Here is a 22,500-nt window from a genome sequence, read left to right on the forward strand (position 1 = left end):
AAATAGCGGATTCCAAGTGTTCCTTCAATTCTTCAAACATTTCATCAAAGTACTTTGTGTTCTGCCGAGGTGGCATTTTAGTTCATTGTCTTTTTTATGTAACGCATTAAATCCACTTTTTCTTCAGATCTCTGTCTCTCTCTCTCTGTCTTTTTGTCCATGTCATCCTTCACTTTTTCACCTCCACACTGAAGGAGGCGTTCTGCTTCCCCGTCTGACCACCTGTCTGTCTACCTGTCTGTCTGTCCTTGTCTCAGCAGACAGACAGGTTCCCTACTCTGATCGCCTGAAGTGTACTGCAGTAATAGTATTAATACAACAGTGATCCGTTGCAAAATATGTACTTCAGTAAAAGTACAGAAGTATCATGAAAATATACATGAAGTACTAGAAAAAACAACAATAACAACATTAACGACGGAATTAGTTAGTTTATCTTTTTTTTTTACTCTTTTGTTTATTTCTCTCTAACACAATGTACTACACACTGTGTAGAAGTACGCAACAATGTTTTTAGCGTGATATTGTTTTCATGTTTGGTTGGTGGGTTCACATCCCACAGGAGACATCTTTAAAGTCAAACGAGTGCAGATGAGAGAGTTTATAAAAGTACAAGCGGTGACTTCCTGTCTCAGTGAGACTCATGAATATTGAACAAGGAACATGAATATTAAAGTTGAGCTGCAGCGTTTCTGAATTAAACATCTTTCTAATCCATAATGAAATAATGAGGCCGCCATGCCGTTCGTCGCAAGGAGACGGTCGCAAGGAGACGGTCGCAAGGAGACGGTCGCAAGGAGACGGTCGCAAGGAGACGGTCGCAGGAAGACGGTCGCAAGGAGACGGTCGCAAGGAGACGGTCGCAGGGAGACGGTCGCAAGTAGACGGTCGCAAGGAGACGGTCGCAGGGAGACGGTCGCAGGGAGACGGTCGCAGGGAGACGGTCGCAAGTAGACGGTCGCAGGGAGACGGTCGCAAGTAGACGGTCGCAGGGAGACGGTCGCAGGGAGACGGTCGCAGGGAGACGGTCGCAAGTAGACGGTTGCAAGGAGACGGTCGCAAGTAGACGGTCGCAAGGAGACGGTCGCAAGTAGACGGTCGCAAGGAGACGGTCGCAAGTAGACGGTCGCAGGGAGACGGTCGCAAGGAGACGGTCGCAGGGAGACGGTCGCAAGTAGACGGTCGCAGGGAGACGGTCGCAAGTAGACGGTCGCAGGGAGACGGTCGCAAGTAGACGGTCGCAAGTAGACGGTCGCAAGGAGACGGTCGCAAGGAGACGGTCGCAAGTAGACGGTCGCAAGGAGACGGTCGCAAGGAGACGGTCGCAAGTAGACGGTCGCAGGGAGACGGTCGCAAGTAGACGGTCGCAAGGAGACGGTCGCAGGGAGACGGTCGCAAGTAGACGGTCGCAAGTAGACGGTCGCAAGGAGACGGTCGCAAGGAGACGGTTGCAAGTAGACGGTCGCAAGGAGACGGTCGCAAGTAGACGGTCGCAGGGAGACGGTCGCAAGTAGACGGTCGCAAGTAGACGGTCGCAGGGAGACGGTCGCAAGTAGACGGTCGCAGGGAGACGGTCGCAAGTAGACGGTCGCAAGGAGACGGTCGCAAGGAGACGGTCGCAAGTAGACGGTCGCAAGGAGACGGTCGCAAGTAGACGGTCGCAGGGAGACGGTCCCAGGGAGACGGTCCCAGGGAGACGGTCGCAAGGATACGGTCGCAAGTAGACAGTCGCAAGTAGACAGTCGCAAGTTGACGGTCGCAGGGAGACGGTCGCAGGGAGACGGTCGCAAGTAGATGGTCGCAAGTTGACGGTCGCAGGGAGACGGTCGCAAGTAGATGGTGGCTAGTAGACGGTCGCAGGGAGACGGTCCCAGGGAGACGGTCCCAGGGAGACGGTCCCAGGGAGACGGTCCCAGGGAGACGGTCGCAAGGATACGGTCGCAGGGAGACGGTCGCAAGTAGATGGTCGCAAGTTGACGGTCGCAGGGAGACGGTCGCAAGTAGATGGTGGCAAGTAGACGGTCGCAAGTAGACGGTCGCAAGTAGACGGTCGCAAGGAGACGGTCGCAAGTAGACGGTCGCAGGGAGACGGTCGCAAGTAGACGGTCGCAAGGAGACGGTCGCAGGGAGACGGTCGCAAGTAGACGGTCGCAAGGAGACGGTCGCAAGGAGACGGTCGCAAGTAGACGGTCGCAAGGAGACGGTCGCAGGGAGACGGTCGCAAGTAGACGGTCGCAGGGAGACGGTCGCAAGTAGACGGTCGCAGGGAGACGGTCGCAAGTAGACGGTCGCAAGGAGACGGTCGCAGGGAGACGGTCGCAAGTAGACGGTCGCAAGGAGACGGTCGCAAGTAGACGGTCGCAAGGAGACGGTCGCAGGGAGACGGTCGCAAGTAGACGGTCGCAGGGAGACGGTCGCAAGTAGACGGTCGCAGGGAGACGGTCGCAAGTAGATGGTGGCAAGTAGACGGTCGCAAGTAGACGGTCGCAAGTAGACGGTCGCAAGTAGACGGTCGCAAGGAGACGGTCGCAAGTAGACGGTCGCAGGGAGACGGTCGCAAGTAGACGGTCGCAAGGAGACGGTCGCAGGGAGACGGTCGCAAGTAGACGGTCGCAAGGAGACGGTCGCAAGGAGACGGTCGCAAGTAGACGGTCGCAAGGAGACGGTCGCAGGGAGACGGTCGCAAGTAGACGGTCGCAGGGAGACGGTCGCAAGTAGACGGTCGCAGGGAGACGGTCGCAAGTAGACGGTCGCAAGGAGACGGTCGCAGGGAGACGGTCGCAAGTAGACGGTCGCAAGGAGACGGTCGCAAGTAGACGGTCGCAAGGAGACGGTCGCAGGGAGACGGTCGCAAGTAGACGGTCGCAGGGAGACGGTCGCAAGTAGACGGTCGCAGGGAGACGGTCGCAAGTAGACGGTCGCAAGTAGACGGTCGCAAGAAGACGGTCGCAAGTAGACGGTCGCAAGGAGACGGTCGCAGGGAGACGGTCGCAAGTAGACGGTCGCAGGGAGACGGTCGCAAGTAGACGGTCGCAGGGAGACGGTCGCAAGTAGACGGTCGCAAGTAGACGGTCGCAAGGAGACGGTCGCAAGTAGACGGTCGCAAGGAGACGGTCGCAGGGAGACGGTCGCAAGTAGACGGTCGCAGGGAGACGGTCGCAAGTAGACGGTCGCAGGGAGACGGTCGCAAGTAGACGGTCGCAAGTAGACGGTCGCAGGGAGACGGTCGCAAGTAGACGGTCGCAAGGAGACGGTCGCAAGTAGACGGTCGCAAGGAGACGGTCGCAAGGAGACGGTCGCAAGTAGACGGTCGCAGGGAGACGGTCGCAGGGAGACGGTCGCAAGTAGACGGTCGCAGGGAGACGGTCGCAGGGAGACGGTCGCAGGGAGACGGTCGCAAGGATACGGTCGCAAGTAGACAGTCGCAAGTTGACGGTCGCAGGGAGACGGTCGCAGGGAGACGGTCGCAAGTAGATGCTCGCAAGTTGACGGTCGCAGGGAGACGGTCGCAAGTAGATGGTGGCAAGTAGACGGTCGCAAGTAGACGGTCGCAGGGAGACGGTCCCAGGGAGACGGTCCCAGGGAGACGGTCCCAGGGAGACGGTCGCAAGGATACGGTCGCAAGTAGACAGTCTCAAGTTGACGGTCGCAGGGAGACGGTCGCAAGTAGACGGTCGCAGGGAGACGGTCGCAAGTAGACGGTCGCAGGGAGACGGTCGCAAGTAGACGGTCGCAAGGAGACGGTCGCAAGGAGACGGTCGCAAGTAGACGGTCGCAGGGAGACGGTCGCAGGGAGACGGTCCCAGGGAGACGGTCGCAAGTAGACGGTCGCAGGGAGACGGTCGCAAGTAGACGGTCGCAGGGAGACGGTCCCAGGGAGACGGTCCCAGGGAGACGGTCGCAAGGATACGGTCGCAAGTAGACAGTCGCAAGTTGACGGTCGCAGGGAGACGGTCGCAAGTAGATGGTCGCAAGTTGACGGTCGCAGGGAGACGGTCGCAGGGAGACGGTCGCAAGTAGATGGTGGCTAGTAGACGGTCGCAGGGAGACGGTCCCAGGGAGACGGTCGCAAGGATACGGTCGCAGGGAGACGGTCGCAAGTAGATGGTCGCAAGTTGACGGTCGCAGGGAGACGGTCGCAAGTAGATGGTGGCAAGTAGACGGTCGCAAGTAGACGGTCGCAAGTAGACGGTCGCAGGGAGACGGTCGCAAGTAGATGGTCGCAAGTTGACGGTCGCAGGGAGACGGTCGCAAGTAGATGGTGGCTAGTAGACGGTCGCAGGGAGACGGTCCCAGGGAGACGGTCGCAAGGATACGGTCGCAGGGAGACGGTCGCAAGTAGATGGTCGCAAGTTGACGGTCGCAGGGAGACGGTCGCAAGTAGATGGTGGCAAGTAGACGGTCGCAAGTAGACGGTCGCAAGTAGACGGTCGCAGGGAGACGGTCGCAGGGAGACGGTCGCAAGTAGACGGTCGCAGGGAGACGGTCGCAAGTAGACGGTCGCAAGGAGACGGTCGCAAGTAGACGGTCGCAGGGAGACGGTCGCAAGTAGACGGTCGCAAGGAGACGGTCGCAAGTAGACGGTCGCAGGGAGACGGTCGCAAGTAGACGGTCGCAAGTAGACGGTCGCAAGGAGACGGTCGCAGGGAGACGGTCGCAAGTAGACGGTCGCAAGGAGACGGTCGCAAGTAGACGGTCGCAAGGAGACGGTCGCAGGGAGACGGTCGCAAGTAGACGGTCGCAGGGAGACGGTCGCAAGTAGACGGTCGCAGGGAGACGGTCGCAAGTAGACGGTCGCAAGTAGACGGTCGCAAGGAGACGGTCGCAAGTAGACGGTCGCAGGGAGACGGTCGCAAGTAGACGGTCGCAGGGAGACGGTCGCAGGGAGACGGTCGCAAGTAGACGGTCGCAGGGAGACGGTCCCAGGGAGACGGTCCCAGGGAGACGGTCCCAGGGAGACGGTCCCAGGGAGACGGTCGCAGGGAGACGGTCGCAAGGATACGGTCGCAAGTAGACAGTCGCAAGTTGACGGTCGCAGGGAGACGGTCGCAAGTAGATGCTCGCAAGTTGACGGTCGCAGGGAGACGGTCGCAAGTAGATGGTGGCAAGTAGACGGTCGCAAGTAGACGGTCGCAGGGAGACGGTCGCAGGGAGACGGTCGCAAGTAGATGGTGGCAAGTAGATGCTCGCAAGTTGACGGTCGCAGGGAGACGGTCGCAAGGAGACGGTCGCAAGTAGACGGTCGCAAGTAGACGGTCGCAGGGAGACGGTCGCAAGTAGACGGTCGCAGGGAGACGGTCGCAAGTAGACGGTCGCAAGTAGACGGTCGCAAGGAGACGGTCGCAAGTAGACGGTCGCAAGGAGACGGTCGCAGGGAGACGGTCGCAAGTAGACGGTCGCAGGGAGACGGTCGCAAGTAGACGGTCGCAGGGAGACGGTCGCAAGTAGACGGTCGCAAGTAGACGGTCGCAGGGAGACGGTCGCAAGTAGACGGTCGCAAGTAGACGGTCGCAAGGAGACGGTCGCAAGTAGACGGTCGCAAGGAGACGGTCGCAAGGAGACGGTCGCAAGTAGACGGTCGCAGGGAGACGGTCGCAGGGAGACGGTCGCAAGTAGACGGTCCCAGGGAGACGGTCGCAAGTAGACGGTCGCAGGGAGACGGTCGCAGGGAGACGGTCGCAGGGAGACGGTCGCAAGGATACGGTCGCAAGTAGACAGTCGCAAGTTGACGGTCGCAGGGAGACGGTCGCAGGGAGACGGTCGCAAGTAGATGCTCGCAAGTTGACGGTCGCAGGGAGACGGTCGCAAGTAGATGGTGGCAAGTAGACGGTCGCAAGTAGACGGTCGCAGGGAGACGGTCCCAGGGAGACGGTCCCAGGGAGACGGTGCCAGGGAGACGGTCCCAGGGAGACGGTCGCAAGGATACGGTCGCAAGTAGACAGTCGCAAGTTGACGGTCGCAGGGAGACGGTCGCAAGTAGACGGTCGCAGGGAGACGGTCGCAAGTAGACGGTCGCAGGGAGACGGTCGCAAGTAGACGGTCGCAAGGAGACGGTCGCAAGGAGACGGTCGCAAGTAGACGGTCGCAGGGAGACGGTCGCAGGGAGACGGTCCCAGGGAGACGGTCGCAAGTAGACGGTCGCAGGGAGACGGTCGCAGGGAGACGGTCGCAAGTAGACGGTCGCAGGGAGACGGTCCCAGGGAGACGGTCCCAGGGAGACGGTCGCAAGGATACGGTCGCAAGTAGACAGTCGCAAGTTGACGGTCGCAGGGAGACGGTCGCAGGGAGACGGTCGCAAGTAGATGGTCGCAAGTTGACGGTCGCAGGGAGACGGTCGCAAGTAGATGGTGGCTAGTAGACGGTCGCAGGGAGACGGTCCCAGGGAGACGGTCGCAAGGATACGGTCGCAGGGAGACGGTCGCAAGTAGATGGTCGCAAGTTGACGGTCGCAGGGAGACGGTCGCAAGTAGATGGTGGCAAGTAGACGGTCGCAAGTAGACGGTCGCAAGTAGACGGTCGCAGGGAGACGGTCGCAGGGAGACGGTCGCAAGTAGACGGTCGCAGGGAGACGGTCGCAAGTAGACGGTCGCAAGGAGACGGTCGCAAGTAGACGGTCGCAGGGAGACGGTCGCAAGTAGACGGTCGCAAGGAGACGGTCGCAAGTAGACGGTCGCAGGGAGACGGTCGCAAGTAGACGGTCGCAAGTAGACGGTCGCAAGGAGACGGTCGCAGGGAGACGGTCGCAAGTAGAGGGTCGCAAGGAGACGGTCGCAAGTAGACGGTCGCAAGGAGACGGTCGCAGGGAGACGGTCGCAAGTAGACGGTCGCAGGGAGACGGTCGCAAGTAGACGGTCGCAGGGAGACGGTCGCAAGTAGACGGTCGCAAGTAGACGGTCGCAAGTAGACGGTCGCAAGGAGACGGTCGCAAGTAGACGGTCGCAGGGAGACGGTCGCAAGTAGACGGTCGCAGGGAGACGGTCGCAGGGAGACGGTCGCAAGTAGACGGTCGCAGGGAGACGGTCCCAGGGAGACGGTCCCAGGGAGACGGTCCCAGGGAGACGGTCGCAGGGAGACGGTCGCAAGGATACGGTCGCAAGTAGACAGTCGCAAGTTGACGGTCGCAGGGAGACGGTCGCAAGTAGATGCTCGCAAGTTGACGGTCGCAGGGAGACGGTCGCAAGTAGATGGTGGCAAGTAGACGGTCGCAAGTAGACGGTCGCAGGGAGACGGTCGCAGGGAGACGGTCGCAAGTAGATGGTGGCAAGTAGATGCTCGCAAGTTGACGGTCGCAGGGAGACGGTCGCAAGGAGACGGTCGCAAGTAGACGGTCGCAAGTAGACGGTCGCAAGGAGACGGTCGCAAGTAGACGGTCGCAGGGAGACGGTCGCAGGGAGACGGTCGCAAGTAGACGGTCGCAGGGAGACGGTCCCAGGGAGACGGTCCCAGGGAGACGGTCGCAGGGAGACGGTCGCAAGGATACGGTCGCAAGTAGACAGTCGCAAGTTGACGGTCGCAGGGAGACGGTCGCAAGTAGATGCTCGCAAGTTGACGGTCGCAGGGAGACGGTCGCAAGTAGATGGTGGCAAGTAGACGGTCGCAGGGAGACGGTCCCAGGGAGACGGTCCCAGGGAGACGGTCCCAGGGAGACGGTCCCAGGGAGACGGTCCCAGGGAGACGGTCGCAAGGATACGGTCGCAAGTAGACAGTCGCAAGTTGACGGTCGCAGGGAGACGGTCGCAGGGAGACGGTCGCAAGTAGATGGTCGCAAGTTGACGGTCGCAGGGAGACGGTCGCAAGTAGATGGTGGCAAGTAGACGGTCGCAAGTAGACGGTCGCAGGGAGACGGTCGCAGGGAGACGGTCGCAAGGAGACGGTCGCAAGTAGACGGTCGCAAGGAGACGGTCGCAGGGAGACGGTCGCAAGTAGACGGTCGCAGGGAGACGGTCGCAAGGAGACGGTCGCAAGTAGACGGTCGCAAGGAGACGGTCGCAGGGAGACCGTCCACGTTGGGCAAAAAGATGGGCCAACCAGATTGACCAGATCCCAGAGGTGGCCTCGAAGGGACCAGAAGCAACAGAACTTTGTCCACCCATATAATGAAAGTTCAACAACTTGGCATCGGGGAGGAGCGTGGAAGACCTGTTTAACCAGTACCCTTCAAGTACCCTGATGAACTCAGCAGTACCCTTCAAGTACCCTGCTGAACTCAGCAGTACCCTTCAAGTACCCTGCTGAACTCAGCAGTACCCTAAAAGTACCCTGCTGAACTCAGCAGTACCCTAAAAGTACCTTGAACTCAGCAGTACCCTACAAGTACCCTGATGAACTCAGCAGTACACTACAAGTACCCTGATGAATGCCGTTCTCAATGTCCTACGATGTGACCTGTCGTGCTGCTGCCTGTCTCTTTGTCTCTCTGTCTCTGTCTCGGTCTCTCTGTCTCTCTGTGTGTGTGTGTGTGTGTGTGTGTGTGTGTGTGTGTGTGTGTGTGTGTGTGTGTGTGTGTGTGTGGATCTATATTTAATGAGATTAACATTTGGAGCGGATTGAATGGAGGACTAATGGGAGCTTCTCTGCCGCTGTGGCTCAACATCAATGCGCTCGCCTCATGGAGGAACAACCAACCAGAGAAGAAGAAGAAGAAGATAATCTTGTGTCCTTTGCAGTGGATGGTGTGTGAGGGAGTCCAGCTCCTGGCAGTCTGGACTCCCTCCAGGTCCAGTGCTTCTTCTTCGTTGGGTTCGTTGGCCGAGTAGTTTACTCATTCTGCTGATTTCAGTGAGCCGGTTCCTCTTGTGGTTCTGTTTCACATTGAGGACTCTTTGTTCTTTGTCCTTTGTTCTCCGTCAGTTCTAAAAATACCCTCACTTGTATTTATATCTCTACGACTGAAAATAACTAGAAATTAATTTAATTTCATCTCTTGTTAAAAAAACTCTTATTGTTTAATATTAATAACACAAGTACCATAACTCAAAGTTTCAGATCAATAATCTTGGAAAATTATCAAAACCAGACCGACAGACAGGTGGACAGACAGACAGACAGGTGGACAGACAGACAGACAGGTGGACAGACAGACAGACAGACAGACAGGTGGACAGACAGACAGACAGGTGGACAGTCCGGTGTGTCTGCGTCTCCGTGGTCTTGCAGGTCTTGTGCTGGATGCTGACGTGGTTTCTTCTGACTGTCTGTAATCTTTTCTGTGTCTGTAATCTTCTCTGTGACGTTACCATCAGACTAAAAACAGGAACTATGAAACCCTCGACCAACACAACTTTGACTTCAGGAGAACGCCCAAGGTATAAACTTGCATGGTCAACTGATGCACGCCGCCCAACCAATGAGCTCGCTCGGTAGTCGCGGCGCCGGTCCGCCCTTCAGAATCCGGTCCAGAGATAGACCCTTATCCGGGTGGCTGGTCTGTTCTCCACCATCTCTTTACGTTCTTTCTGTTTGCCATGACCCCTGCAACCCGGGGAGGGGTTCCCCCTCGCAGGAGAGACGCCCTTCCTCTTCCTTTTTCCATGTGACGCGTTGCATGCGGCCGGGCTGAGGCTTGGTTCTGGATGCAGATCTGAGGAACGGCGCCCACCAGGATCCTCGTGCTCCTCTGCAACATTCAACCTCCTTTCCTTTCTCATTCTCCTTCCTGCTCCGGTATCCGCCTCTCTTCTCCTCCCCCTCTTCCTCTCCACTCCACTCTTTTTGTATTATTTGCGGTCGCATCAGCGCTCTCTAACATGCACGCCCCTGATTGGTTGGTTGGTTGAAAGCGCCTCAGTTTGCATGTGCCACTGTCCCAAGCACAACCTGTTTTTGACCCTCCTCCACCTTCGTATTCAAGCTTCGACTTTGAGTTTTATTTCAGTGCAGCAGCAGGGAGCATGGATGAGGCTGGGGTCACAAGGTCATGGGTTATGGATCATAAGGTCATGGGTCATAAGGTCATGGGTCATAAGGGTCATGGGTCATAAGGTCATGGGTCATAAGGGTCATGTGTCATAAGGTCATGGGTTATGGATCATAAGGTCATGGGTCATAAGGTCATGGGTCACAAGGTCATGGGTTATGGATCATAAGGTCATGGGTCATAAGGTCATGTGTCATGTGTCATAAGGTCATGGGGTCATGGGTCATACGGTCATGGGTCATAAGGTCATGGATCATAAGGGTCATGTGTCAGTAGGTCATGGATCATAAGGTCATGGGTCATAAGGTCATGGGTCACAAGGTCATGGGTCATAGGGTCATGGGTTATGGATCATAAGGTCATGGGTCATAAGGTCATGGGTCATAAGGGTCATGGGTCATAAGGTCATGGGTCATAAGGGTCATGTGTCATAAGGTCATGGGTTATGGATCATAAGGTCATGGGTCATAAGGTCATGGGTCACAAGGTCATGGGTTATGGATCATAAGGTCATGGGTCATAAGGTCATGTGTCATGTGTCATAAGGTCATGGGGTCATGGGTCATACGGTCATGGGTCATAAGGTCATGGATCATAAGGGTCATGTGTCAGTAGGTCATGGATCATAAGGTCATGGGTCATAAGGTCATGGGTCACAAGGTCATGGGTCATAAGGTCATGGGTTATGGATCATAAGGTCATGGGTCATAAGGTCATGGGTCATAAGGTCATGGGTCATAAGGTCATGGGTCATAAGGTCATGGGTCATAAGGTCATGGGTCATGTGCCATAAGGTCATGGGGTCATGGGTCATAAGGTCATAGATCATAAGGGTCATGTGTCAGTAGGTCATGGATCATAAGGTCATGGGCCATAAGGTCATAGATCATAAGGGTCATGTGTCAGTAGGTCATGGATCATAAGGTCATGGGTCATAAGGTCATGGGTCACAAGGTCATGGGTCATAAGGTCATGGGTTATGGATCATAAGGTCATGGGTCATAAGGTCATGGGTCATGTGTCATAGGGTTATGGGTCATAAGGGTCATGTGTCATAAGGTCATGGGGTCATGGGTCATAAGGTCATGAGTCATAAGGGTCATGGGGTCATGGGTCATAAAGGTCTTAGGTCATGGGAGAAATTCACAAGTACGCTGACAAACTCACCAGTACCAGAACGGACTCACAAGTACCCTACAAGTAGACACACTCAAAAGTACCCTGACAAACTCACAAGAACGAACTAACAAGTTCTCTACAAGTAGACAACTCACATGGAGGCCGGGTGTGGGGAGGGCGGTTCACAGCTAATAATGTGTGTCCTATGATGTGTCCTGTGGTGTTTTGTTCTGTCGTGTTTCTCAATGTCCTCCCGCCTGTCGCCCTGCGCTGCCTCCTGTCGCCCTGCGCTGCCTCCTGTCGCCCTGCGCTGCCTCCTGTCGCCCTGCGCTGCCTCCTGTCGCCCTGCGCTGCCTCCTGTCGCCCTGCGCTGCCTCCTGTCGCCCTGCGCTGGCCCTCCAGGCGGAGAAGGTGCTGCTGTTCAGCCCGGACACCAACCTGACGGCTCTGCTGCTGGAGGCCAAAGACCTGGAGGCCCGAGTCATCATCCTCTCTGCCAGGTTCGTACAACCGTCGAGGGCTTTGGGTGGTTGCTACCATATTATGGGGTGCGGGTGTTGCTGTGTAGTTGCAATAATTAACAGGGTGAGTGATCTCCTGGATCAATATCAGCGCTAAATGTGACGTGATAAAGTGGAGCAGGGGGGATGGTTAGTGGAGAGGATACGACAGAGAAGTGCATCTTGGGTCTTGTAGGCATCCTGGCACAGGCCTGCAACAGGAGAGGAATGTGTTGCTTCAATGCACGACCACAACCCTGAAGGTGGAGGATGCAAGTAACAACGACTTTTCATTAGTTCAGGTCTGAAGCTTTTTAAAATGTTATCCTGTGTTTTCAAGAACATTGATGAAGTTACGGTACTTCTGAGTCTGTCAGGGTACTTCTGAGTTTCTCAGGGTACTAACACGTTTGTCAGGGTACTAGTGAGCTTGTCAGGGTACTAGTGAGTCTGTCAGGGTACTAGTGAGTCTGTCAGGGTACTTGTGAGTCTGTCAGGGTACTAGTGAGTCTGTCAGGGTACTAGTGAGTCTGTCAGGGTACTAGTGAGTCTGTCAGGGTACTTGTGAGTCTGTCAGGGTACTAGTGAGTCTGTCAGGGTACTAGTGAGTCTGTCAGGGTACTTCTGAGTTTCTCAGGGTACTAACACGTTTGTCAGGGTACTAGTGAGTCTGTCAGGGTACTAACACGTTTGTCAGGGTACTAGTGAGCTTGTCAGGGTACTAACACGTTTGTCAGGGTACTAGTGAGCTTGTCAGGGTACTAGTGAGTCTGTCAGGGTACTAGTGAGTGTCAGGGTACTTGTGAGTCTGTCAGGGTACTAGTGAGTCTGTCAGGGTACTAGTGAGTCTGTCAGGGTACTAGTGAGTCTGTCAGGGTACTAGTGAGTCTGTCAGGGTACTTGTGAGTCTGTCAGGGTACTAGTGAGTCTGTCAGGGTACTTGTGAGTCTGTCAGGGTACTAGTGAGTCTGTCAGGGTACTAGTGAGTCTGTCAGGGTACTAGTGAGTCTGTCAGGGTACTAGTGAGTCTGTCAGGGTACTTGTGAGTCTGTCAGGGTACTAGTGAGTCTGTCAGGGTACTTGTGAGTCTGTCAGGGTACTAGTGAGTCTGTCAGGGTACTAGTGAGTCTGTCAGGGTACTAGTGAGTCTGTCAGGGTACTAGTGAGTCTGTCAGGGTACTTGTGAGTCTGTCAGGGTACTAGTGAGTCTGTCAGGGTACTTGTGAGTCTGTCAGGGTACTAGTGAGTCTGTCAGGGTACTAGTGAGTCTGTCAGGGTACTAGTGAGTCTGTCAGGGTACTAGTGAGTCTGTCAGGGTACTAGTGAGTCTGTCAGGGTACTAGTGAGTCTGTCAGGGTACTAGTGAGTCTGTCAGGGTACTTGTGAGTCTGTCAGGGTACTTGTAGGGTACGTATGTATATGTTTGACTTGTTGTTTGCCTTGTGTGTGTTGGCAGTGAGGATGAAGCTGCCGCTGTGTACAAAGCGGCCCGGCAGCTCAACATGACCGGATCCGGCTACGTCTGGCTCGTGGGAGAGAGAGAGATGACCGGCAGAGCTCTGAGTGAAGCTCCAGATGGTACATCAGCCTCTGCCTCTTCTTCCTCACCTCTCTTCTTCCTCACTGCTCTAGAACTTTCTCTGTCTCCGTCTCTCAGCTCTGCTTCCATCCGACTGTCAAGATCACTCTCAGCAAAGTCTGACACTTTTGCCAAAAATCCAATTCGAGTCCCAGTTATCTGTGACGAAGCTGTTAAAATGGCCGTCGCTCACGAGACGAAGAACAAACGCCCGCTTTGACAAAAGCACCAAAGTGTTCAAGAGCTGCGTTGCTGTCGTTTCTATATTTGTACCGTCGGCTTCACGCTGAGCTGACTTCAGGTCATCTGGAGGTTTGATTCATGCAGGCGAACAAAGAGCCGCCAGAGCACGGGAGGCTTTCAGGAGGTAGAGACGTGGAAAGACGAGCAGCTCTCCACTAACTCAGTTATCACAGCGAAGAGGCATCAACAATAGCTTTGCGTGTAAAGTGTGTCAGGAGCTGTTTGCCGTAAACCGCCTGCTCACTGAGCGCAGTGGAGACGTGAGCGATCGTGACAGCTGGTTCATCGGTACTGTCATGACAATAATACATCAGGAAAACCTTTTCCCGAGTATTCTTCATTCGCCCTCTGGGGACTGAGGTTGTTTTGAGATACATACCCATGTGTTACATAAATATTGCAGCTACATAATGAGGCACTATTGTCATAAGGCACAAGTGTTAATATGACTTTGAAACTACATTCTTCATATCTCTTGGGAAAACATAACTTTACTCATGCGGACAAACTGTTTTGGTGATGGAAATTGGTTTACTATTGGTCTTAGGTTCACAAAAACAGTGGAATATAAGAAAAAAAAAGGCGATTGTGTATTTAAAACAAACACGTAGGCGACTAAGGGGAAGTAGAAAATACATGAAACCCCAAAATAGAGCTACGACCAACAGGCCAAACTATTTAAACCAATCAGGACCCAATCAGAATCCCCGGCTCGTCAGGAGCCAATCACGTCCCTTCGTAGGAGACGGGTGGGGGCGGAGCCTCTCCGCTGAGCGTTGGATGGAAACATGGCCGCTCTGTCTCTCTTGTCTGCTCGTGCTGCAGGTCTCTGATGAAGGACGCTCCTCCTCATCACAGTCAGTTAGCTCCTCAGTGTCCCGGTGTGTTTCTCTCTCTCTCTGGTTTCTTCTAACTCGCCGGTTGAACGTTTAAACATTCAGAGCGGAGCCGACGGCGTGTTTAAAGGTTCCTAACCGCTCTGTTCTCTGCTCATTGTAACTGTGTGGCTTTAAATGTGTCTAACATCTTTTTGTTTGTTTCATTTTCTATAGTGTGTGTCGTCCGCCCGCCCGTCTGCCCGTACTCAGTAGACTATAACGTGGGAGGGGGAGGGGAGGGGGCGGAGGGGGGGGGGGGGGGGTTGAGCGGAGGGGAGGGGGGGGGGGGGAGCAGCTTGTGTTGCTACGGTTACCGCGATGAGTGTCTGAACAAACACTGGTAAGATGCCGCCGCTGCTTCCTGTTTCCTGCTTGATGCTTTGCCCTTTGCCTTTGGCCTGTAGAGGCCCCGCCCACTGCAACGTGGGGCCCCGCCAAGGATGAGGGGGGGGCGGGGTTTATCGAGTCAGCTGATTACCCAGTGGCCCAGGTGACGTTGTGACAACGTGAAGCTTCGAGATACGGCCAGAAGGACGTGAACGCCCCTCGAGAGGAGGTCTGGGTCCGGTTCCTGGTCTCCATCGCCCCGACACAAAGCACCTCTCAGTGGTCCAGTAACCTGCCTAAATACCCAAAGTACAGCTGGCGTGCCCCGTGTGACCGCTGGGTCCTGGTCTCTTCTGAGAGGTAACTCTGGATCTTCCCCCACTGAGCTAGACCTCCAGCAGGGACCTGGACCCGCGGGAGCTCGGCTGTTCACACACTTCTGGTTACGTCAAGATCCTCTGGGATCCCAAATTTCAGACTTCCTGTGAGCCGGAAACAGAAGTGGCTGCTGGGTAATCGGCTCCCCCCCAGCTTCAGAGCAACGTCCTCACCAGCTGCTGCACTCTTACAAATGATGAGTCATTTTTCTACACATCCCCGTCTGTCCCCACCGATGAGTCTAAAAAATCCTCCATCATGCCGTTGAGAGTGGAGCAGACTGACCTCTGAAAATAGATCTCAGCTGCTTTGTCTGCCGGAGGACGCTCAGGTTTCTGTTCAGGGAACGCGTCTCAGACCGGAGCCTCCGGCTCGAGTCCAGCAACTAGTCCTCAGAGAGAAGACCTGGTCTCCTCCTCTTCCTCTGAGGCTTCATCACAAAGCTCCTTCTTCAGGCCTTTAACCAATCACATTCATTTGTCACTCAACGTCCACTTACTGATTTCCTGCCTCAACCAGAGCACGTAGACCTCAACCAGAGCATGTAGACCTCAACCAGAGCACGTAGACCTCAACCAGAGCATGTAGACCTCAACAAGAACATGTAGACCTCAACTAGAGCACGTAGACCTCAACCAGAGCATGTAGACCTCAACAAGAACATGTAGACCTCAACCAGAGCACGTAGACCTCAACCAGAGCATGTAGACCTCAACAAGAACATGTAGACCTCAACAAGAACATGTAGACCTCAACCAGAGCATGTAGACCTCAACCAGAGCATGTAGACCTCAACAAGAACATGTAGACCTCAACCAGAGCATGTAGACCTCATCCAGAACATGTAGACCTCAACCAGAGCATGTAGACCTCAACAAGAACATGTAGACCTCAACCAGAGCATGTAGACCTCAATCAGAGCATGTAGACCTCAACCAGAGCATGTAGACCTCAACCAGAACATGTAGACCTCAACCAGAACATGTAGACCTCAACCAGAACATGTAGACCTCAACCAGAACATGTAGACCTCAACCAGAACATGTAGACCTCAACCAGAACATGTAGACCTCAACGATCCAGCTTTCTGAAGTTCTCCAGGGTTTTTACAGGCAGTTGATGAACAGAATAACGTGAACGCCTGTAGCTAACGAATAATACAACCCGATACAACAAGCGCTCCGCAGCCTCGAGCCCCATGTGACCCGACAAAGAGGTGCTTGGCGTTGGGTTACATTATATTGTGCAAGTGTTCCTGTTATTGTGTCCACCCTGTGTCTGTGCTGAAGTTGTTTCTGAGACGATTCCCTGAAAAGAAACCGATGAAGCACTACTGTGACATCATGGATTTGAATGTTGGTTCTTCTTCGTCAGACACTTGTCACATTAGGAGGAAAACACATCTACATTTGGTGCTTCAGCTAACGGAACAACCGTCTGCTAACGGTGTTAGCAGACGGTTGTTGGGTTTAGAAAGATGTAGGAGACCAGGATTAGGCTGTTTTCATTAGTTAACGTTAGCTATCTGTCCTCTTTGTTTTCATTAGTTAACGTTAGCTATCTGTCCTCTTTGTTTTCATTAGTTAACGTTAGCTATCTGTCCTCTTTGTTTTCATTAGTTAACGTTAGCTATCTGTCCTCTTTGTTTTCATTAGTTAACGTTAGCTATCTGTCCTCTTTGTTTTCATTAGTTAACGTTAGCTAGCTGCTCCCAGTAGTTTGCTTGGGGAATGCTAACAGAGTAGCTAGCTGCTGTCAGTCAAATGTAGACATTTTTTGTTGCAATGTGACAAGTTTCTGCTGAAGGAAAACACCAAACAAGGTTCATAACGTCTCAGTGAGGCTTTTCTTTCCTGAGACAAATGGCTGTGATTCTCAGAGTGAACTCCCAGCATGCCGTTTGGTGGTACTGAACACTGACCTGACGCCTGAAGCCCCGAGTGTGTGTTTAAATTACACTGAAGTCCTCCTTTAGTTTCCTCTGTAAGATTAATTAAAGTGTGTGTGAGTTTTTAATTACCTGTATGATTGAGGGCAGTTTTCAGTCTGCAGCCTATTACGCCTCCTGCTGTGTGTGTTTGTGTGTGTGTAACCTTTCTATCCTGTGTGTGTGTGTTTGTGTATGTGTGCATGTGTGCGTGTGTGTGTGTGTGTGTGTGTGTGTGTGTGTGTGTGTGTGTGTGTGTGTGTGTGTGCGCGTGTGCGTGTGCGTGTGTGTGTGTTGCGCGTGGTGCAGGCCTGCTGGGCCTCCAGCTGATTAACGGTAAGAACGAGTCGGCTCACATCGCGGACGCCGTGGCCGTGGTGGCCCAGTCTCTGCAGGAGCTGTTTGAGAAGGAGAACATCACGGAGCCTCCGCGGGGCTGCGTGGGCAACACCAACATCTGGAGGACCGGGCCGCTCTTCAAACGGTCAGTACGCCGAGGCCAGAGGTCCACCAGCGCCGCGTCAGCTGGGTTGGCACGGACCAACCAGAGTCCTGTGAGCTGCCACAACGCGTAATGGTTAATGGATGATAGCTAATAGTTAATGGTTAACTAATGGATAATGGTTATTAGCTAATGGTTGATAGCTAATGGTTAACTAATGGTTATTGGCTAGTGTTGATGGCTAATGGGTAACTCATGGTTATGAGTAGTAGCGTGATGAAAAGGATATAAATACTAACAGCAGCAGTGGACATAGTAGAACAATGAGGTCAGATCAACTAATTGGGTGTGGAACTAATCTACAGAAAGAAAGAAGAGAAAGCTATATATATATATATATATATATATATATATATATATATATATATATATATATATATATATATATATATATATATATATATATATTTCTGGTCATATACTTTGAAACTAGTTCCTCTGGCGTGCTAGAGTGAGTCCGGCTGGGATGAAATGGCTTCTCTGGGATGGAGGGTCAGCGTTGGTGCTTCCGGCCATCGGGCCTCCGGCTCTGGCCGCTCGGACTCGCTGTCTGTCCGCTGCGATCAGGACGCTCTGATCCGAGGTCAGCTCCCCACCCGGTGGGCAGAGCGGCCTGTCGCTCCGGCTCGGCTCTCTGTGACCCACATCCCCATCAGTCCAGTCACATCACTGTTGTTTATGTGGCCGTGTCCCGCGGCCAAGCCCCGACTCTCCTGCTCTCTGATTGGCTCCCCAGAGTGCTGATGTCATCCAAGTACCCGGACGGCCTGACGGGCCGCATTGAGTTCAACGACGACGGCGACCGCCGCTTCGCCACCTACAGCATCCTGAACTACCAGCAGAAGCCGGGTCGCCTCGTCCAGGTCGGAGTCTTCAACGGATCTCAGGTACAGTACACCTGGTCACACACCTGGTCACACACCTGGTCACACAGCAGGTCACACACCTGGTCACACACCTGGTCACACACCTGGTCACACACCTGGTCACACACCTGGTCACACAGCAGGTCACACACCTGGTCACACACCTGGTCACACACCTGGTCACACACCTGGTCACACAGCAGGTCACACACCTGGTCACACACCTGGTCACACACCTGGTCACACACCTGGTCACACACCTGGTCACACAGCAGGTCACACACCTGGTCACACACCTGGTCACACACCTGGTCACACACCTGGACTAACACAGGAACACTGGGTATTGCCTACACAAACACACACACACAAACACACAAACAGGTTTGTTTACCTCAGAATGTTTGTTAGCCTCTTTAACTATTGATGGTCAGATGAAGTATTGATGATGTCGTTGAGTCAGCTTGTCGCAGTGAGACCTGTAACAACATGACAACCTGTGTGTGTGTGTGTGTGTGTGTGTGTGTGTGTCCAGGTTGTGATGAACCCTCAGAGGAAGATCATCTGGCCTGGAGGGGAGACAGAAAAACCAGTTGGATACCAGATGTCAACTAAACTGAAGGTACTATTTGTACTACTGTTACTGATACTACCAGTATTACTCTTGATTATACTAGGAGTACTACTGTTACTGATTCTCATAAAACTACTTGTACAAATACTACTCCAGGTGTTACTTCTACCTCAGTATGAGTGTTATACTTCCTGTCTTCAGATCGTGACGATCCATCAGGAGCCGTTTGTTTACGTGAAGCCGACAAAAGCTGACGGCACGTGTAGAGAAGAGTTCACGGTGAACGGGGTTCTGATCAAGAAGGTGATCTGTACCGGACCCAACGGGACCACACCAGGTACACACACACACACACACACACACACACACACACACACACACACACACAATATAATGGTGTATAAATGATTCTGTATTTGACTGTCAGGAAAAATCTGAAAACTCTCACTGAAACGTGCACACCACTGACCCTGTGTGTGTGTGTGTGTGTGTGTGTGTGTGTGTGTGTCTCCAGGTCAGCCCATCGTCCCTCAGTGTTGCTATGGTTTCTGCATCGACCTGCTCATCAAGCTGGCGATGAGCATGAACTTCACCTACGAGGTTCACCTGGTGGCTGATGGGAAGTTTGGCACGCAGGAGCGCGTAAGTGTGTGTGTGTGCGTCACTGAGGCTTGTCGCCATGGAGACCGGTGCTCCGCTCAGAGACATGATGTCACATGATGATGTCACGGTATGGGGGTCACATGATGATGTCACATGATGATGTCATCCCCGTCTCCCGCAGGTGAACAACAGTAACAAGAAGGAGTGGAACGGCATGATGGGAGAGCTGCTGGGAGGACTGGCCGACATGATCGTGGCTCCTCTCACCATCAACAACGAGCGCGCCCAGTACATCGAGTTCTCCAAACCGTTCAAGTACCAGGGCCTCACCATCCTGGTGAAGAAGGTCAGCTGACCCCCGCGCCCAGCCCTCATTGGTCAGAGCGGTCAGAGCGTAAACACGCCTTCTTAAAGCGACAGGACGCAGCTCCGACAATCCAGAGCGACTTGTTCTTTCATTCCATTGATGGTGGAACGTGTGAACACGTCTCATGAAGCAGCTGCAGGTCTCATGAAGCAGCTGCAGGTCTCATGAAGCAGCTGCAGGTCTCATGAAGCAGCTGCAGGTCTCATGAAGCAGCTGCAGGTCTCATGAAGCAGCTGCAGGTCTCATGAAGCAGCTGCAGGTCTCATGAAGCAGCTGCAGGTCTCATGAAGCAGCTGCAGGTCTCATGAAGCAGCTGCAGGTCTCATGAAGCAGCTGCAGGTCTCATGAAGCAGCTGCAGGTCTCATGAAGCAGCTGCAGGTCTCATGAAGCAGCTGCAGGTCTCATGAAGCAGCTGCAGGTCTCTGATCAGATACAGAAACAAGTAGAAGTCCAGTCCTCACTTCAGATTATAGAGTTTGAACATGTAAACGTCGTCCCTGGAGGAGAAGAGCTGGTGAAGGCAACAACAAGGAGTTCAGGCTTCAGATACTCAGCAACAGCTTGTTGATGATGGAGGAGAGGGAACCAGCAGGAAGCTCCTCAGACTGGGACCGACTGGTTTTAATGGTGTGTCTCTGTGTCCTTCAGGAAATCCCTCGCAGCACTCTGGACTCGTTCATGCAGCCGTTCCAGAGCACGCTGTGGCTGTTAGTCGGTCTGTCGGTCCACGTGGTGGCAGTGATGCTTTACCTATTAGACCGGTTCAGGTACACACCTGCTGACAGGAAGTCAAGAGAGGATGTATATCACGTGTAGTTCTGTTTACCTGTGATTATTTATAAACGTACCTGCCGTGTGTCTCTTCAGCCCGTTTGGAAGGTTTAAAGTAAACAGTGAAGAAGAAGAAGAAGACGCCCTCACCCTGTCCTCTGCCATGTGGTTCTCATGGGGAGTGCTGTTGAACTCTGGGATAGGAGAAGGTCGGTGCTTTTCACCTGGCACTTCCTGTCCTGCAGGCCTTCCTGCTCCACGACTAACACCTGTCTGTCTGTCTGTCTGCCTGTCTGTCTGTCTGACAGGAGCTCCCAGGAGTTTCTCAGCGAGGATTCTGGGTATGGTGTGGGCAGGTTTCGCTATGATCATCGTAGCGTCCTATACTGCCAACCTGGCAGCCTTCCTAGTGTTGGACCGGCCTGAGGAGCGCATCACTGGCATCAACGACCCCAGGGTACGACCCACCGATCAATACTACGACCCACCGATCAATGCTACGACCCACCGATCAATACTACGACCCACCGATCAATGCTACGACCCACCGATCAATACTACGACCCACCGATCAATACTACGACCCACCGATCAATGCTACGACCCACCGATCAATGCTACGACCCACCGATCAATGCTACGACCCACCGATCAATGCTACGACCCACCGATCAATGCTACGACCCACCGATCAATACTACGACCCACCGATCAATGCTACGACCCACCGATCAATGCTACGACCCACCGATCAATGCTACGACCCACCGATCAATACTACGACCCACCGATCAATACTACGACCCACCAATCAATGCTACGACCCACCGATCAATGCTACGACCCACCGATCAATGCTACGACCCACCGATCAATGCTACGACTCACCGATCAATGCTACGACCCACCGATCAATGCTACGACTCACCGATCAATGCTACGACTCACTGATCAATACTACGCCTCACTGATCAATACTACGCCTCACTGATCAATACTATGACCCACCGATCAATACTACGCCTCACTGATCAATACTACGCCTCACTGATCAATACTATGACCCACCGATCAATACTACGCCTCACTGATCAATACTACGCCTCACTGATCAATACTACGCCTCACTGATCAATACTACGCCTCACTGATCAATACTATGACCCACCGATCAATACTACGCCTCACTGATCAATACTACGCCTCACTGATCAATACTACGCCTCACTGATCAATACTACGCCTCACTGATCAATACTACGCCTCACTGATCAATACTACGCCTCACTGATCAATACTACGCCTCACTGATCAATACTACGCCTCACTGATCAATACTACGCCCCGTCGTGTTGTGAGATCAGACCTCCATCTGTTTCTTCTCCCGTTAGCGCAGAAGCAGCGTCTATAGATTCAGGATCAGGTGTATCATGAGCTGCTGCTGCACCAATAGGAAGCCTGACGTGTGACCAGGTGACCTGCTGGTCTCTACCTGCTGGTCTCTACCTGCTGGTCTCTACCTGCTGGTCTCTACCTGCTGGTCTCCACCTGCTGGTCTCTACCTGCTGGTCTCTACCTGCTGGTGTCCACCTGCTGGTGTCTACCTGCTGGTCTCTACCTGCTGGTCTCTACCTGCTGGTGTCTACCTGCTGGTCTCCACCTGCTGGTGTCTACCTGCTGGTGTCTACCTGCTGGTGTCTACCTGCTGGTGTCTACCTGCTGGTCTCTACCTGCTGGTGTCTACCTGCTGGTCTCTACCTGCTGGTCTCTACCTGCTGGTGTCTACCTGCTGGTCTCTACCTGCTGGTCTCTACCTGCTGGTGTCTACCTGCTGGTCTCTACCTGCTGGTGTCTACCTGCTGGTGTCTACCTGCTGGTGTCTACCTGCTGGTCTCTACCTGCTGGTGTCTACCTGCTGGTCTCTACCTGCTGGTCTCTACCTGCTGGTC

The 22,500-nt window shown here is 53.8% G+C and overlaps 1 protein-coding gene across 3 annotated transcripts in view; it reads left to right on the top strand.

Moving 5' to 3' along the window:
- The window catches only part of grin1b (glutamate receptor, ionotropic, N-methyl D-aspartate 1b), a 37,172-nt gene that overhangs the window by 10,331 nt on the left and 4,341 nt on the right, over positions 1–22,500 (top strand). For 2 of the 3 annotated variants that reach the window (XM_068601640.1, XM_068601642.1), the window contains 12 exons: positions 9,243–9,305; positions 11,438–11,535; positions 12,992–13,113; positions 17,177–17,351; positions 18,106–18,256; positions 18,771–18,857; positions 19,011–19,146; positions 19,324–19,451; positions 19,594–19,758; positions 20,429–20,547; positions 20,648–20,760; positions 20,860–21,008. In XM_068601640.1, the coding sequence (XP_068457741.1) occupies positions 9,243–9,305; positions 11,438–11,535; positions 12,992–13,113; positions 17,177–17,351; positions 18,106–18,256; positions 18,771–18,857; positions 19,011–19,146; positions 19,324–19,451; positions 19,594–19,758; positions 20,429–20,547; positions 20,648–20,760; positions 20,860–21,008 (1,506 nt within the window). The remainder of the gene's footprint in view (positions 1–9,242; positions 9,306–11,437; positions 11,536–12,991; positions 13,114–17,176; positions 17,352–18,105; positions 18,257–18,770; positions 18,858–19,010; positions 19,147–19,323; positions 19,452–19,593; positions 19,759–20,428; positions 20,548–20,647; positions 20,761–20,859; positions 21,009–22,500) is intronic. The other variant, XM_068601641.1, reaches the window with a different exon arrangement.

This window comes from Clinocottus analis, unplaced genomic scaffold (genome assembly GCF_023055335.1).
Source record: "Clinocottus analis isolate CAN_PGR_092001 unplaced genomic scaffold, fCliAna1.0.p SCAF_53, whole genome shotgun sequence".
Taxonomy (NCBI): Eukaryota; Metazoa; Chordata; class Actinopteri; order Perciformes; family Cottidae; genus Clinocottus; species Clinocottus analis.